Source organism: Canis aureus, chromosome 38 (genome assembly GCF_053574225.1).
Source record: "Canis aureus isolate CA01 chromosome 38, VMU_Caureus_v.1.0, whole genome shotgun sequence".
In the NCBI taxonomy this organism is placed as follows: Eukaryota; Metazoa; Chordata; class Mammalia; order Carnivora; family Canidae; genus Canis; species Canis aureus.
This window is the reverse complement of record NC_135648.1, coordinates 3,585,212-3,601,649: the sequence shown is the minus strand read 5'-3', so window position 1 is coordinate 3,601,649 and position 16,438 is coordinate 3,585,212. Positions and strand designations below refer to the sequence as shown.

Genomic DNA, 16,438 nt, shown 5'->3' with positions numbered 1-16,438 from the left:
AGATCAGTCCCACCACGTGCGAGATCCGCTCCATCGTAGATGCACGAAAGGTGTCAACAAGACCTATTAAGCCACCTCTGTCGCCTGTACGGTTGCTTTTACCCAAAGACACGAATACTAATAAGAAGCCCTTGGATCAAGGGCTACAGAGAGAATGGGGGAAAAGAGAAAGTTGTCACAGGAGAAGGGCTTAGGGCCGAGCGTGCTGGAGGACACAGGCGCTGAAAGCCTCGGCTACCACACGTCTGCTGCGTTCCCAGGCAGCAGACACAGATGCAAACGGAGGGTCTGCCCAGAGCCTGCCCCTGGGCACGGCAGACAGTGAGACAGGCGCATGTTCGAGAAGCGATCTCGGACCTTCGGGGTCCTGTCCGCCTGAAGACTGCGAAGCACCTGACCCTACCCGTCGTCTCGCCAGGACTGACGCGCTGCGCTGGCCTTCCAGTCGCATCACGGCCCGAACGAGAGTCAACCGGGCACCACCGACCGCATCCACAGATCGTGAGTCAGAGGTGAAGGGCTCCCAGCCCGTGCAAGTGGCTGGAACCGAGAGGGGCTCACGAAGGGACCCGCAAGCATCCTGCTCTTCCCTTCCCCGAGATCCACTCTCTCCCAGGAGAGAGACGGTCGAGACTGGGCATTGCCGTCCCACTGCGACAGATGCCGGATTCTGCACCAAAGAACCCCTTAGGGTTTCAGGCTGCCGGTGGTAAAGCCATGATAAGTCACAGGCCTCGTGGCTTTGCAGACCGAACGCTTCCACGGACCATCACAACAATCTCCCGGCGGAGATGATAGGTGTGCACACAGCTTCTCTTGCGTGTTTAGCAGTGACTTCAAATTCAAATGACTCCCTGATGATATCCATCATGAATATGCATCAAGCCCTTTCTTAGATAAATAATAATTACTTGGCAATTGATATGCTGGAAGAGAGAAAAGTATTACGGTTGGAGAATGGATTTGTATTCAGGGGGAAACTTTGGGAAATGATGGGAGTCGTGGAACGGCCCTGAGCGGGAGCACTAGGGCTTTGTACTCCTGTCAGCCGCACGCCAGGGAGGAGGGGACTCTGGGGACTGTCATGTTGCCATTAAGGAGACGAGATGAGTTCTGTTATTTGACAAAGAGCCATGATCTCCCCCCCCCCCCCCCCCCCATGAAGCCATTAATGCCATTCCTTCTTTTTGCTGCTGTTCTGGAGACACTTGCAAACGCTTCTAGCGTTAGCACGTGGCCTTTTGTTTTATGGTCACAATTTTTTTTAAAAGGCCCCTATCCTTGAGGAGCTGTACCCCACCCATGCTACACTCTCTAACCCGGCTGCAAAAGGCCTCTGCGAGCCTGGCCCCTCAGGCCTGGTCCATGTGAGACGGCGTTAGATAGTCTTCTCCAGAACTAAGTCACAGCAGATCCTGCTCCAGTCAGGCCGCCGGTGCCTTCCTTCTCAAGGTGTACATGTGGGAAAGGGCAGCTCTATCAGGGTGACCCCTCCACCCAAGGGTCGTGAGAAGAGTAAGCAGGAGAGACAACGGGGATTAATAAGTGCTCCCCAGAGAAGTCGGCTCCCTGACATTCTAGAATGCAAAAGGCCCTAGAGGTCAGCCTGGTCACACAGATGGAGAATGCCAGTACACGGAGCTGCCTTTCTAGATGGCTCACCAACCCCCCAGCCCCGGAGGCCCCACCCTCGGCCTCAGAACTCAGCCTATGAATGGACGAGCGGTCCTGTCCTCGCTGTTCCCTGATCGCCCACCGTGGAGGTGAAGCTCAGACTCACAAGTCCCAAGGATGATGTGGACCGTGATGCCCTCCGTGGAAAGCAAGCAGAAGGAGCCCCTGCCAGAAGCAGCGAGGGGAACCAGCTCACCCCTCCTCTACAAGGCAGCGGCCTGATAAGCCGTTGGTGCTCAAACAACACTTTCCTCCTGAGATCAAAGTCAAACCTCACGTAGCTCAAATACGGCACCCGAGGTCCTGTCCATTAGATCCCGTTACAGTGAATCCCAAGGCCAGGATGCTAGCAAATCCTGCCTGGAATAAGCAGAGGCCTGATGCAGCTCTGGGAACTTGGATGCACAGGGTGGTCTTTGCAAGGGTGTTTGGCACAAATTTGTACCTTAAGCTCTTTTAAGACTGGTTTCACAAGGTCACACCTGTCCTGACTCCAGGCATCCCTTCCCACCCCAAACACCAGGCAAAGGAGGCAGGGAAGGGGAGGGTGGAGTTGTGTGCATCTTGTTCCTCGGTGACTTCAAGTCCTTATCCAACAACATCCAGCCAAGCCAGCCAAGCCCAACTCAGAGCGGGGGATACACGGGAAACCAAAACGTTTCCTCCCAGGTCAACGGCATCCCCTCTATCCCCCTCTTCTCCCACAAGCAATGATCCAACAGCGTGAGCGATCCCTTCCGGCTCCCTAAGTTCTAAACCTGCCCCTTGCCCCTCGCTAGGGAAGGCGCGTCAAGCCCATGAGAGTGGAGCCTGAGAGGTAGGGAGGAGGCGGAGGAGAACCTGGGCCACAGCCACTTGCGTCTGCTGCTGCTGCTGCTGGAGGAGCTGCTGGAGGAGCTGCATCTGGTGGTGCGTGGACAGCGGCGTCCCTGGGCCCAAGCCCGGGGGCTTCGAGGAGCAAGAAGGAAGGAGCATCCTGGGCGAGGCTGCCAGCATGGGCTCCTGGGGGTGGGGAGAAACCTGGAGGAGAGAGAAGACAGGCGTGACCCCGGGCAGTGGCTGCTGTTTGACAGATGCCACGAACACGGGCGGGGTGAGTGAAATGCCCACTTGTAACCACGGGTTAGAAATGCTGCGTCCCTACAGGACCCTGGGCCAGGGTCACTCATCGGGAAACCCTGCTTGGACCCTCAGTAGCCGCCCCAGCGTGATGGAGGCAGGCAGTGGCACCTGCCTCTCAGGCTACATCCAACGACAACACACCTGGACGCAGAGGGAGCTTGGCCACCTGCCTGCCGCCCCATTACGAGACCAGGAAGAGGCCAGCCTCCATCCTCACTCTGCTGCAACCCTGGGGCCCCTCCTCCAGGGCCTGTGGGGCTTCTCAGGGCTGCCCACTGGACCACGGGGCTGTGTGGGGGGGCCACTCCAGCCGGCCCTCCTCGCAGGGACAGCCGCCAGTCTGGACAGACCCTCTCTAGAGGCTGAACATGGTTTCTGTGCTGTCCCCGGGGGTCTCCCTCCTGGCGGGCGGGAACTGTCACTAAGATGGCTCACGTGATCCATAAATCAAGTGCAAGGAGAGACGTTTTGTGTCTGGAGCTCTGCTGCTGCTCCTTCTTCAGACATGCGGGAGGGAGGCACCCAGTGGCAGGCAGGCTCTTGGGGTTTGCAGCAGATAAATGGCCCGAGAAAACGTCAGGCGGGGCGCCTGGCTGGCTCAGGGGTTAAGGCTCTGTTCTTGCTCAGGCCGGGATCTCCCAGTCCTGGGATCGGGTCCCCATCGGGCTCCCTGCTCAGCGGGGAGCCTGCTTCTGTCTCTCTCTCTAACCCCCTCCCCTGTGCTCTAATACATAAATAAAACTAAAAAAAAAAAAGAAAAAAAGAAAAAGAAACAAACAAAGAAAATGTCAGGCAGATGACGGGGACCCTACCGGCCTCCAGACTAGAGACAGACTTCTCCTGATGAGCATCCCCCTCACCCCCACAACCTGCCCCAGAAGAGGCTGACCCCCCACAGGAGGAAGAGGCTCTGGGACATGAGGAGTCCACGGGGAGCCCCACTTCCCAGCTCTCTCTTTCTGGGATTTTCCTGTGTCTTCAGGTGGAAGGTGCTCAAGTCCTTAGTTTCCTGGCCTGGATTCTATCGGGAGTTCCTTGGGAGCCCCGTCATCCCCGCGGCAAGATATGCGGTTGATGATGATCCAGGATGCACGGCTCTCCAACCCCCAAGGGGCCAACTGCAGTGCAGGCAGAGGGGCCTGAACCTACTCTGCTCCAGCCGCTGGGCCCAGGGATGGGTCACGGGGGTGCGTGACAGGGTGGGCTTTGGGGGGTACCGGGGCAGGAGGAGCTGCCACCTAGGGCAGCACAGCCAGGGGGCGCCAAGGGGACCCCCCCAAGGGCAGCACAGCCAAGGGGACGCCCCAGAGGGCAGCACCCCCGTGGCATGGGGACACCCTCCAGTGCCACACCGCATGTCCCAAGTGCCCCCCCCACCCCCCGCAGAGGAGCAGAAACCTGCCCCTGCCACCCCACACTCCTCACTCTGCAGCTGACCCCGCACGGGTGACACAGGCGACAACGGGACTCAGAGCGGCCAAGGCCGCAGCACCTGCCGTTCCGCAGGGCATGCATCCCATGGGACGGGTCACCCCCGCCTACCTTAGGGTCCGGGTGGGAACCTCCTTCCTTCCCGACGGCATCAAGGTCAGTGACCCCTCGGCTGAATTCCAGGCCGTCGTTCCCGGGGAGCGGACCCTCCACCGCATCGATGTCCGTCTCCTCTGCGGTGGCCGTGGACGCCCTCTCGGCCCCGGGGAGCTGGCGGCCTGCGGGGGGACAGAGGGGACGGAGGGGATGGGGAGCGCCGCCAAGAACTTGGTCCGCGCTGCCCAGCCCACCCCGGGGAGGGGGCATGTGACAGATCCGAGGCCCGCACCCCGCGGAGCCGGGCTCCGACCTTGGGGCCAAGCACGGAGGTCAGGAAAGGGCCTGCGGCGGGAAGCAGCGCTGGGGGGCAAGAGGGGTGGCTGGCTCTCGAGCCCCGCCCACCGTCTACACCCCACTTTTTGCCTCCCCACTGGAGGCGGCAGCTGCGCTCAGCATAGGCATGAAAGTCCTGCCATTTCTCAAGTCCCTTCATCCCCGGTTCCTTTCTGCCTCTTGATTCTATGAAACCCTGGCGATTCCCTGGCATTTCCTGGGAGCGATCTTCCTTTCTCTACGTTTGGCGTTAGGCTCCCTACTACTATACTCAACTAAGATTGCTGAAAAGATTTTGGAAACCAAGAACCGAGGGTAAAATGGAACAGGGCTCACGTCAGCAGGAAACGCGGGGAGCCAGCTCCCTCCCGGAGCAGCCAGGCCTGGGTCAGCTGAGGCCCTGCCTTGCAGAACAAATACTACTACTGCTTTTTTTTTTTTTTTTTTAATATTTATTTATTTAAGTAATCTCTATACCCGGCATGGGGCTTGAACACCACCCCAAGATCAAAAGTTGCCCGCTCTACCAACCGAGCCAGCCAGGTGCCCCTGGAACAAATAGTCCTAACATGTCTCCTGTGCAAACTCACAAGAGTCATCCAGGGAAGCAAGCCCAGTGCTCGGAAAGGCAACGGGGTGCTTGGCTTTCCCTCCCGCTGCTCGGGGACCTGGGACTCGGCCCGGCAGGGAGCGAGCAGCGGGCAGGAGCGCAGAGGGCAGGCTGCTTCCCACCACAGCCCCGCGACCGGAAGGGGCCTTCCCGGTGGCCACGACGCTGGCCTGTGACACAGAGGGCTGGCTCGTGGCTAGTTTTCAGCAGGTGGATGGGGCTACAACGTACGCATGGATGCTCTGTGCCAGTGTGGAGACAAACAGGGTGAGACGCAGGTGCGTGAGCAGGTCCCCAGCATCCGTCTGTGGGTGCACCTGGCATTGGGCGCCTGGCCTTCTGCTGCACCCCCTCCCCCAGTCCTGAGGCCCGGGCTGGGTCTCACTCCTGTTTCCCAGGGGTCTGGCACGGGGAACGTATTCAATAAGCACTAACAAGGGAAAATCGCGTCATGACAGGGGAGGGGGCTGCCCCCCACCCCCATCCTGGAGTCCCTAAACACACACAGTGTTTGGAGACGCCCAAGCCAGAAGTCTGGGAGGATCAGAAACTCTCAGGTTCCGGCTCTGCTTCTCAGGGAGCCAGACTCCTCCGCCTCCGAGCGTGGGCGACGGGAGGTCCCAAACCAAGGCCAAGGAAGGGGACTCACAAGCCACGGGGCTGCTGAGAGACTCCCTGCCACCCCGTGGGCTCTCGGATGATGGCGTCTGATGTCCTGGACCTCACCTGTGGCTAAAGGGGGGGTCAGTACGGCAGCAGACCTGTCAGAGCCACGAGGGCTCTGGACGCCGTGCCTGTTGGCGTCTCCGGTAAGCCAAGGCCTAGACGGTGCGCCCACAGCGAGCGGGCTTCCTCAGTCCTGACCGACAAGGGGGTGGTGATGTCGTATTTGCAACTTTCCTGGCACCAAGAAGCTTAAAGGACGAGAGTCGAGATGCAAAACCCTCAGCAACCCCGGGCACGCCGCAGTCGCCCCTGGAAGAGGGAGCCGCGCACCTGGAAGAGGCTCGGGGTGGGGGTAGCGCTGCTTTCTGAACCGCTGAGCCTATTTCCACCCGGGATGAACTCAACTCTAGGAACCGCCGGGCAGACCCGATTTCATTTACTCGGTTAAGAATCTGTAAAGCACTTGTATGTGACAGACCCGCCGGGCGTGTAAGGATAAGTGAGCAAAGGCTTCCCCAGCCTGATGGAGGAAACACACGAGGCAGCAGGACGCTGCAGGAGCCCGGGGCCCCTCAGTGGGGGCTGTCGCGGGTGCGGGGCGACAGCTAACCAGAGGGCGGTTAGGGCCAACGCCGCCTGAGAAGGCTCAGCAGCTAAGGCAGGTGGAGAAGCGGGTGCGGGGCGGGGAGCACGGGGGCAGGGGGTAGTCACTGCAGGCGGGGGGCAGAGACACAGCCAGCGGCTCTGTATGGAGGGACCCAAGCAGGAGGGCTCGGGATTTTATCTTGACAGAGCGCAAGCAGGCAAGTCATACCAAGGGATTTTCATCTTTTCACATTTCAACCCCAGAGACGATGTGGAGGATAGATCTAGAAGGACGACAGAGAAAGCAATACCCCAGGTGGGAAGGAGGAGGGCTGACACCAAGGGGGTGGCAGCAGCAGAGGAGGGAACAGATTTGAAAGGGGGGGCAGCAATCACACGACAGGGTGACAAACTGTGGTGGGGGAGGACGGAGAGCAGTGGGGAGGGGAGTATGCGTAGGAGTTCTGAAATTTCTGAATTAGGGGACCTGGTCGGGAGGTTTCAAGAGGAACAGAGTAGGGGCACCTGGGGGCTCAGCGGTTGAGCGTCTGCCTTCAGCCCAGGGTGTGACCCCGGGGTCCTGGGATCGAGTCCTGCATTGGGCTCCCCGCAGGGAGCCTGCTTCTCCCTCTGCCTGTGTCTCTCATGAATAAATTAAAAAAAAGAAGAAGAAGAAGAGGAGGAGGAGGAACAGAGTTGTGGGTAAGAGGACACGCTGGGTTTTCAACCTGCTGGAATCACAAGGTCTGTAACAGCCAAGTGGAGATACAATCAGCTGTTGGATGCAAGGTCTGGCCTGGAAAGAAACATCAGTTGAAACCATGGAAGTCAGAAAAGAACAGCAGGGATGGAGCCCGGGAGAGATGCAATGGATGTTGCAAAGTGAGGAGGAGATTAAAAAAAAAAAAAAAAAAAAGGCAAGGTGGTGTGTGCGTGCATATGGGAGGTGCCCCCGCCCGTGCTGAACCGGGCACAGAGGGCTGTCCGTTTGCTAGCGAGGGGCCCTTCGGTGACCTTGACTGGTGGTCTCGAGAAGGGCTGGCAGGCAGCAGACGCCACATCCCTGGAGGCTGAAGGGATAATGGGGGGCGGGGGTGCAGGGAAGAAGCTGCACGAGTGCAGATGAATCCGGCAAGAAGCCCAACGATGAGGGAAAGAGATAAAGCTGGATGTGGTTTTGTTTTGAAGATGAGAAAGGCTTGACCTTATCTGTGTGCAGTGGGGAAGGAGTCAGCCTTGGCGGAAGGCTCAGGTGACCTCCGGGCGCGGACAGCGGTGGTGGCCTGGCGCTCAGGAAGCAGGTGAAGGGTCGTCCCGGCCGGGAGGAGGGCTCTGGCCACGGGTGGAGGCCGGGCACGTGGCCTGCGGTGGCCAGGCCGAGCCGGGTGACCCCAGCAGCCAGGGGAGGAACCGTGGAAGGCTGCTCTCGAGGGTTTGGGGGGCCCGGCCGGCGCCAGGGGCTCAGCGCCCAGCTGCTGCTGGGTCAGCGCATGGCTTTTCTCCACGTCGATTACACGGTGACAAAATGGGTTCGTAAAAGCACGAGAGGTTATCCGCTCAGTGACGAAGGGCTGGAAGTGGCCACTTTTAGGCCTCAAAACCGCAAGAGTGACAGCTTGAATGTATACGGCACGTCCTACAGGCCAGGCGCTCCTTTGCGGGGTCTCACCTGTATAATCGTGCATCCTCAGAAGGGCCCTCAGGGGGCACTGACAGATAAACCGAGGCACACGGTGGGGAAGGAGGGCGCGGGGGCGGCTCCAGGCCCGGTGCTCGGAACCGCGGTGGCACCTGCTGCCCCCGACCCCCAGCTCGCAGCCCCCACCTGTGGCCCACTGTCCCTCCTCGTCTTCCCTGCTCCCCCCACTTTGCTCTCGGATGATCTTGTCTATCTGTCACAGGTCTGTACCCATGAGCGAGGTATCGGGGGCCCGTTCGGTTGCCCACGGTTTACCCAGAATCGAGCCTGGCACACGGGGGAAGGAGACAAACACCTGTCGCCGGAGGACGCAGGGAGAACAAAGGACGGGGCAGCGGTCCCTGGGGATGGAGAAGCAGGGGCGGCGGGACCTGGCAGTGCGCTTCCAGGTCTGCACCAGCACCACGTCCAGGTCAGCAGGTACACAGCAGGCAGCCCCCAGTCCACCGCTCCCCGTCTCGATGGCCAGTTCCCTTTCCAAGCAGCTCTATTCTGCCAAAGGGCTCCGGGCCCTTGCCCACGCCGGATGGCTGCCGTGGGAGGAGGATGCCTCTGGGGGAACGGGACCGCTCCCGGGAAACCCTCTCCAGGAGTCCAAGAAAGCACACAAGGCCAAGAGCAAGGAGAGGGGAAGGGCAGCAGCGGCCCCGCCTGGCTCGGAGCCCCAGGGATGGCCCAGGGTGGCCGCTGCCAGAACGTACAAAAGACAAACCTCCCCGAGGGTAGGGAACCGTGGAAAGAACGGGGGCGGGCGGGGGAGGCGGCGCGCACGGTGAAGGTGAATGCCGTCTGAAAAGCATGGCTGGAACCCAGCTGGCGATGGGCTGGCATCAAAGACACCAAAGCCTGTGCGCCGTCCAAGTCCTCCGAGTGTACGGGTCCCCCGGCACAGTGGCGGGCCTGCCGTCCCATCCCATGGGGGCGGCTCCAGCGGAAAGATAAACGCTGCAGTAAATGGAAAGCTCTCTAACTAATGTGGAAGCAAGATTCTTGGGGAAAAAAAAAAAAAACGCACATGCACACCGCAACCAGCAGTTCTACTGTGGTGCCCCCAAGGTGCCCCGTCACAGACAAAAATCCTAACGCGGTCAATAAAGGCCCCTGGGGGAGGCACTTATGGAAAGAAGAGACGTGTTCCTCGTGGTTGACGGCCCATGAACAAGCAAGTGGGGCTGGAAAGAAATAGGAAAGGACTATGGGGCTGGGCAGTAAGCAGGTTTCCTTGAGGAAGAAAGGCTGCCCAGCCCAGACCCGTGGCATCCCAGATGCTGGTGCTCAAAGTAGGCTTAGCCCCGTGCGAGAAACCCTGCAATCAGAGGGCACCCTAGTGATTTGACTCAGACCTGCCCTAAAGCCAACGGGACCTGAGAGATGCTCCTGTCTACCTCCTGCCCTGCAGAGATGGGGCAGGTCGGGCACGCCAGACCCAGAGCCACAAAACTAGCTCATGTGTCATGTGTATCTGAGTACAGTTGGCCCCTGAACATCATGGGGGTCAGGGCTCCGACCACCCCATGCAGCTGAAAATCCACGTGTAATGTCTGACACCCCCACAACTTAACCTCATGGCTGTGTCAACAGGCGATTAACACGTATTTTGTAGATCACAGGTAATAAGCTATATTTCTAGAATACAAAAGCTAGAGAACAGGACGTGTTGCTAAGAATGAGGGCCATCGGGACAGGGAGTGGTTGGAGATGTGGGAGCGGGGCCTTGGGGCGAGCAGAGAGCTGATGGTGACGGTGGCTGTGAGGTTGAGACCACCGTGGCTGTGGCCACCCAGCTGTAGCAGATGGTCAGCATCGCAGCAATGGGCCCGCCAGCCACGGCACCTCTCCTCTTACCACCTTTTTGGGGACAGTTTTCTCAAATAACATTAATATACATGAGACCTCGGCGACCTGGCTTCCCCCACGTACCACCGTCCCTAGGACGTTCTACGTGAGCAAACATCCAGTCCGGTGTTGTTTCTTCAAAGGTTAAGACGTCAGAGAGTGGAGAGTGTATTCTTAAGGGGGTCACCCATGGCTGGGATGTGCTTTCTGTATAGCCTCCTGGCATCCCTGCAGAGCGGGCAAGTGACAGGGCCTGCCCCCTCCTTGTGTAAGTGACGCAGCCCTGCAGAGTGATGTATATTGCACCACAAAAATACACATACACATGGCAAGGAACTGGCTCGTGTGATCATGGAGGTGTGGCAAGTCCAAAATCTGTCAGGCGGGCGAGAGACCCAGGGAAGAGAGGCAGCCCAAGTCCAAAGGCCATCCGCTGGCAGCACTCCCTCTTTGCTCTATTAAGGCCTTCAACTGATTGGTTGAGGCCCATCGACATTATGGAGGGGGCTCTGCTTTACTCAAAGCCTCCTGATTTCAATATTAATCTTGGGGCGCCTGGCTGGCTCAGTCGGCGAAGCATCTCCCTTCGGCTCAGGTCACGATCCCAGGGTCCTGGGGTCTAGCCTCACGCTGGGTTCCCTGCTCAGTGGAGAGGCTGCTTCTCCCACTCACCCTCCCTCTCTGTCTCTCAAATAATTAAACAACATCTTTTTTTTTTAAATGTTAATCTCATCTGAAAAATACCTTCACAGCAACATCTAGAATAACATCCTATGTCCTATGTGTCTGGGTCTGGGTCTGAGCTTTCTGTTCTGATCCATCCAGGGACACATTCACTCATCGGTACGGTTTTACCTAGTATGGCTTGACGTTCTTCTGTCTGCAAAGCCACTCATCTGTCATCACTCCCATCTTTTCCAGAAAATTTTCTATTCTTATTTTTCCATATTCGTGTTAAAATAATAAAAGCTAACACGTATCTGGTGTTTGCTACGTGCCAGGCATTTCACATGTATCTGCTCATCCATTGTCACAGTGATCCTATGAGGCGGACACTGCTTTATTCCTGTTTTCTTCCAAAGAGGAAACGAAGGCCCAGAGAGGTTATAAACTTGCCCCCAAATCACACAGCCAGGGAACTGGTGCCACCAGAATGAAAACCAAGGGTCTGCGTGCTCAAGCCTGGATGCACCCTCCCCTGATGGATGTCCCCCTGCATCCCTCCGTGCCCACCTGCGCAGGTGCCTACCTGGGTCCCCCGAGCTGCTGCTGTTTCTCTCGCTCTCTCCATCCTCCTGGCCGTCGGCATTCTGCTGCGTGTGCTGGAGGCTCAGCTTATGGCAGACCTCGAAGGCCTGCCCGACTGTCCGGACGATCCGCATAGCTTGGCTCTGGGAAGGGGAAAGGAGATGAGCAACTGAGGGGCGTGGTGACCCTTTGCAAGGGCCCAGGAAAGGTGATGGATGGGAGAGGACATGCCAGGTCCTGTGTGGACAGAAACTCAGGGGGCAAACAAAGAGCTGGAAAAACCAAATGTCGCTCTGATGTCCACATGCTCACAAAGAATAGGGCGGAGATCTTTTTCCTGAGATGGCCCTGAAAGTAGAAACTGACCACAGTTCTGCAACAGTAAGTCCACTGGAAGGACAGACAGCAAATACCCCAATTCTGGACTTAGCCCACGCTTCCTCTCAGGTATAACAAAAGTGGTCGCAATACTTCCAAGTCCTTGGCCAACCACAGTCAAATGTTGGATGCATTCACCACACTCCAAGAAACTCAGCCATCACTTCTTTCCTGCTGGAAACGGGGCATCTCCCTGGTGCCCCAGCCCCGGGGTCATGGGGGAACAGGGCTGGGAAGCCGCCATCTCAACAGCAGAGCCAGCAAAGCCCAGCATCCAAGTCCCCGGACCACCACGGGCCGCGAGCTTGACCAAGGCGGGCCTTCCAATCTCGCCCTAAAGACATCGCTCATTGCTCACTCGGCTCTGTTCTTCGGCTCTTTCTCTTTTCTGTTTTACCTTCTTTCTTTCTCTGTTGGGGCAGAGGTCGGGGGGTAAGGAGGCACTGAGGAGCTATTTCACAGCCCAAGAATAGAGCCTGACCCTAGCTCTCAGCATTCCACTTCTTAACTCGGAGAGGAGGAGACGGGACGAAGAAGCCTCTTCCCCTACAGTCTCAAGTCTGACCCACGCAGGCTGAGAGGAAGAACCACAGCCACGGTTCTCGGTTCATGGCCTGGTCTCCAAGGTGGGGAGTTCATGGACTGTATCCTCAGTCAGCTTTCATTTTCTTCCAAAGCCTGAGTCCAGTACAAGCTAGGAAGAGTTTATGCACGTGGGCTGGGTGAGCTCAGCTCTCGGTCCCCAGGGGTCCCCAAACATCCCGCCACCACAGGCAGCGGCTTATCTAGCCATGGCTGTCACCCTGTGCCTATGTCTGGGATCAGCTACATTGTGGATGACCTGACTCCAGGTCAGCTGTGTCACCTGGTCACGTTCCACACTCACTACAGTATCTGCGGCTCTCAAACCTCAGGGTCCCCTAGGGAGGACATGTGACAAATTCCACCATCCCTGCCCAGTGTCCCTAACTAGCTTTGAGGATGATGCTAAAAGTTGAAAGGCCCTCGAACAAGTGTCCCCGCCCCCCTGCATTAATCTATAGGATTAGACAGGGCTGGGACAGGAGTTCTAATCTTCTCTTCAAAAGGGAGCACTCAGATTTAAATCCAACAGGAAGTGACTTTTTAGAGGATCTGCATTTCTTTTTTTAAAGATTTATTTATTTGAGAAAGAGAAAGAGAGAGTGCACGCTTGCGCACAGAGGGAGAGAGAAGCAGACTCCCCGCTGACCAGGGGGTCCTAGGCGAGGCTCGAGCCCACCATCCCGATATCACAACCTCAGCTGAAATCAAGAGTTGGATGCCCAACCGACTGAGCCACCCAGGCGCCCCATGCACCTGCATTTCTCACGCATCCCCAGCTGGACGGTGGAACACACATCTGAAGAACCTAGACTACGGCTCACGTCTCTGCCGCCTTTATCAAGGACAAACAGAGGGAACATCCTGATCGGTTTCAACCAATTATTTACAGGCTCAAGATGGCTGGAGGAAGGGGGCCTGGTGTCAATCCCTGGTAGTCTTCGTGCTTCCTGTTTCCATGTCAGTACACTCACTGTCATAAGCAGCTGACCCTCCCCTCTGATTCCTTGAAGACGCAGAAGATGTAGGCTTTGGGTTCGCCCATCCTGCCTCCCCCCGTGTTGGAAATGGAATGGGGGTGAGGCTCCTCGCCTCAGGCTCCCACTCCTTACTGCCCGCCCTTCGTGACAGCTGTTCTAGGGACACCTCTGTGACGTCAGCTGAGAGAGTGAATCAGCGATGTCTACAACCTCTCCTCCGACACACAGGGGCACGTATCCGGCTAGCATGCAGGAGAGCACCTCCCACGGTGCTTGGCGTACACCGAGTGCTCAGAAACAGGTTTTGGTGCCAAAAGGCAATAAAGACAGAAAATAAGGGATGCCTGGGTAGCTCAGTGGTTGAGTGTCTGCCTTTGTCTCAGGGCGTGATCCTGGGGTCCTGGGATCAGTGCCGCATTGGGCTCCCCTCAGGGAGCTTCTCCCTCTGCCTGTGTCTCTCATGAATAGATAAATAAAGTCTTAAAAAAATAAATAGGAAAGGCTGAGCTTACTTTATCAACTTCAGAGACATAAAGATATTGAGAGAACTGCATCTTCCTATGTACGTGAGCATCAAGGCGGCTGAACCACCCTCTCTCCCCACAGCTCGCAATAGAGGAGCAGCCCTGGGCCAGATGGTCTTCAGTCCGCACCAGGGCAATGGTTTCCACCATGAGGAAATTGTCGGCCTAGGGTCCTAGATGTGCACATTCACGCTAACCGGTTTCCTTTCAGTTTGTGCTTTGCTCCTCTTCCACGTATGTTATATTTTCACTTACAGTAAAGGGACACGGTGGCATGTTCCACAAAGAGCCCTCCGAACGTGAACGTGGAATCAAGCTACGCGGTGACCCGCTTTACAGGATGACCACAAACACTTATGAGAACCGGCCTCCCCGCTCACCACTCTTGGAGTTGGAAGAGGTCAGATGGCTCCTAATTCTCAGAAAAGGCTGTGTGAGTTCAGGTGTCCTCTGACCTTATAGGCTTGCCTCCCTTCACTGCTGAAGAGTCTACTTTTGGTAGATTCCTATGTAAGGACCTCATCGGGAGAAATTACTCGAAGGTGGTGAGGAGGGCCAGCCTGCACCTGGCAGGGTTGTCCCTCCCGCCACTGGTGCCATCTGCTCTCTGCACAGCCATGCTGGCTCCCGCCTGCTGGGTCTACCCCGCCCAGGGCCCGGGCCTTCTGGCCTTCCAAGCAAAACTGGTTCTGCCTGCCGCCTTGGAATGCAGGACTCACACATGCTAAGACTTAATAGCTAATAAGCCCAGTCTAAGCCCACGAGGGAGAACTCTCGCTAAAAGCGGCTTTCAAAAGAACCCTTTTCATAGGTCCCCATAGGTCACAAGGCGCTGCTTACATCTCATGACCACAAACAGGCCTTTGGAAATCAAAGCGGAGATTTCAAGATGTGAAGGCAGCCGGGTACAAAGCAGAACAAACAAGTGGCACGTTGGGAAGGCAGCCTTGTCCAGTTGGAGAAACTGGCCATTCTCTGGAATCGACTAGCTTTTTCAAAAGCATCTCTGTAACTGCGTTATTTCTGCACGAATCCAGTTTAGTTTCACCTAAGCCCTCTGAAGACCCTTGGCCACGTGGATCGAATCTTCTTGTCCAAAAGTCATTTTTCCATCAGCACCCCAAAGCACTCGTGGGCTCTGAGTTGTCAGGATTAGGCTGGATATGGCTGCTTTGATGGTTTTCAAAGCTGGGAAGGACTATCTAACCTCCAGTGGCTCTCTGCTACAGATGGGGGGCACGACAGCTCAGGCGTGGGCCGATCACAGGCAATTTTGTGAAATAGGCCTGGAAAGGAAGTGGTCTTACAACTTGATGCCACTTACCCTCATGACACGGACAAATGGCTTCTTTAAACCATTTTACTTATTCATGCTGACAAAGCCTCCTTCTCCCTCGCCCCCAGGCCCTCCCTCAGTCCAGCACAGAGGTCAAGACACACCCAACAGCTGTCCTCTCTAGTGTGCCAACTGTGGGTGCCAACGACACGCCTAATGGGTGTCGCTACCTGGTGAACCGTAGCGGCCACCGTGAACTAGCACCATGTTCTCAGGGAGAGTGGGCGGCTACTCAAGAGCACACAAGAGGCTGCGGTGGTAGCTTCAGGAAGATGGAAATCAGGAGGTTGATCCCCTGTACTCCAGGGATCCAAGGAAAAATGACAGTCGGTCATGATTTTATCTTCTGTTCCCACGTTAAGCGACCCTGTTGTTGGCTGGCCCTGTAGCCGTTGGGAATCTTCTGGGCGCTACACACACGTGCAGGATGGTAGCTATTCGTGTGATGCTGCAGCTGACTTAACGAACTACCTTGGGCATGTTCCGAATTTCACTGTCCTGGAAAAAGCTCAATATCACAATTCCTGGAGATGACAAAACAAGTCCTCAGGTACATAAAGAAAATGATGAGCAGAAGCCCCAGAATGTAAGGTGCTCGTCGTGAAGATGAAGATGGTGAAGGCAACGGTAAGAAGAGAGAAATGTGGGGCGCTCTCCTTATTAGTCTCCGTTCTCTCTGCTCTCATCTACCGCCCCCTGCCCCCCACACTGGAGACCTGTCCGCCGCGTGCTTCGGCATTCTGGGGGACTGAAGTCCAGTAAGTCAGGTCCAGGACAGCTCCCAGGCTTCTAATTCTTTTTTTTTTTTTTTAAAGATTTTATTTATTTATTCATGAGAGACAGAGAGAGAGAGAGGCAGAGACAGAGGCAGAGGGAGGAGCAGACTCCATGCAGGGAGCCCGATGTGGGACTCAATCCTGGGACTCCTGGATTACGCTCTGGGCCGAAGGCAGGCGCTAAAGCTGAGCCAGCCAGGCATCCCCCAGGCTTCTAATTCTTTTCATCTCTCACAGCAATAAAGTCCAGTGCCCTTACCTTGAGCTGAACTACCACAGAGTCTCAAAAAAAAAAAAAAAAAAAAAAAGAACTGAAGATCATGTTTCTTTAATGTTTTCCCCCCCTTTTTGAAATGTAGTAAAAGATTTAAGCTTGTATCTATTAAATGACTGCAGTGTATAGAATTCACAATGCTGAAGCAAGAAAATATATTTGGACTTCTACACAGAGGAAGATCCAAGGGATGAAGTCTCTGAAATGGGAGATGGGTGAGGATTCTATCCAGCAGGTTATGGGATGGCCTTGATCTATAATTTGATGGAGGTAATGCCTGGGACA

General features: G+C 56.4%; 1 protein-coding gene across 14 annotated transcripts in view; it reads right to left on the bottom strand.

The window, feature by feature from the left end:
* The window catches only part of NOS1AP (nitric oxide synthase 1 adaptor protein), a 277,936-nt gene that overhangs the window by 22,370 nt on the left and 239,128 nt on the right, over positions 1-16,438 (bottom strand). For all 14 annotated transcript variants that reach the window (XM_077887281.1, XM_077887279.1, XM_077887282.1 and 11 more), the window contains 3 exons: positions 11,305-11,446; positions 4,339-4,505; positions 2,515-2,694 (listed from right to left, as the gene is read on the bottom strand). In XM_077887281.1, coding sequence (XP_077743407.1) covers positions 2,515-2,694; positions 4,339-4,505; positions 11,305-11,446 — 489 coding nt within the window. The remainder of the gene's footprint in view (positions 1-2,514; positions 2,695-4,338; positions 4,506-11,304; positions 11,447-16,438) is intronic.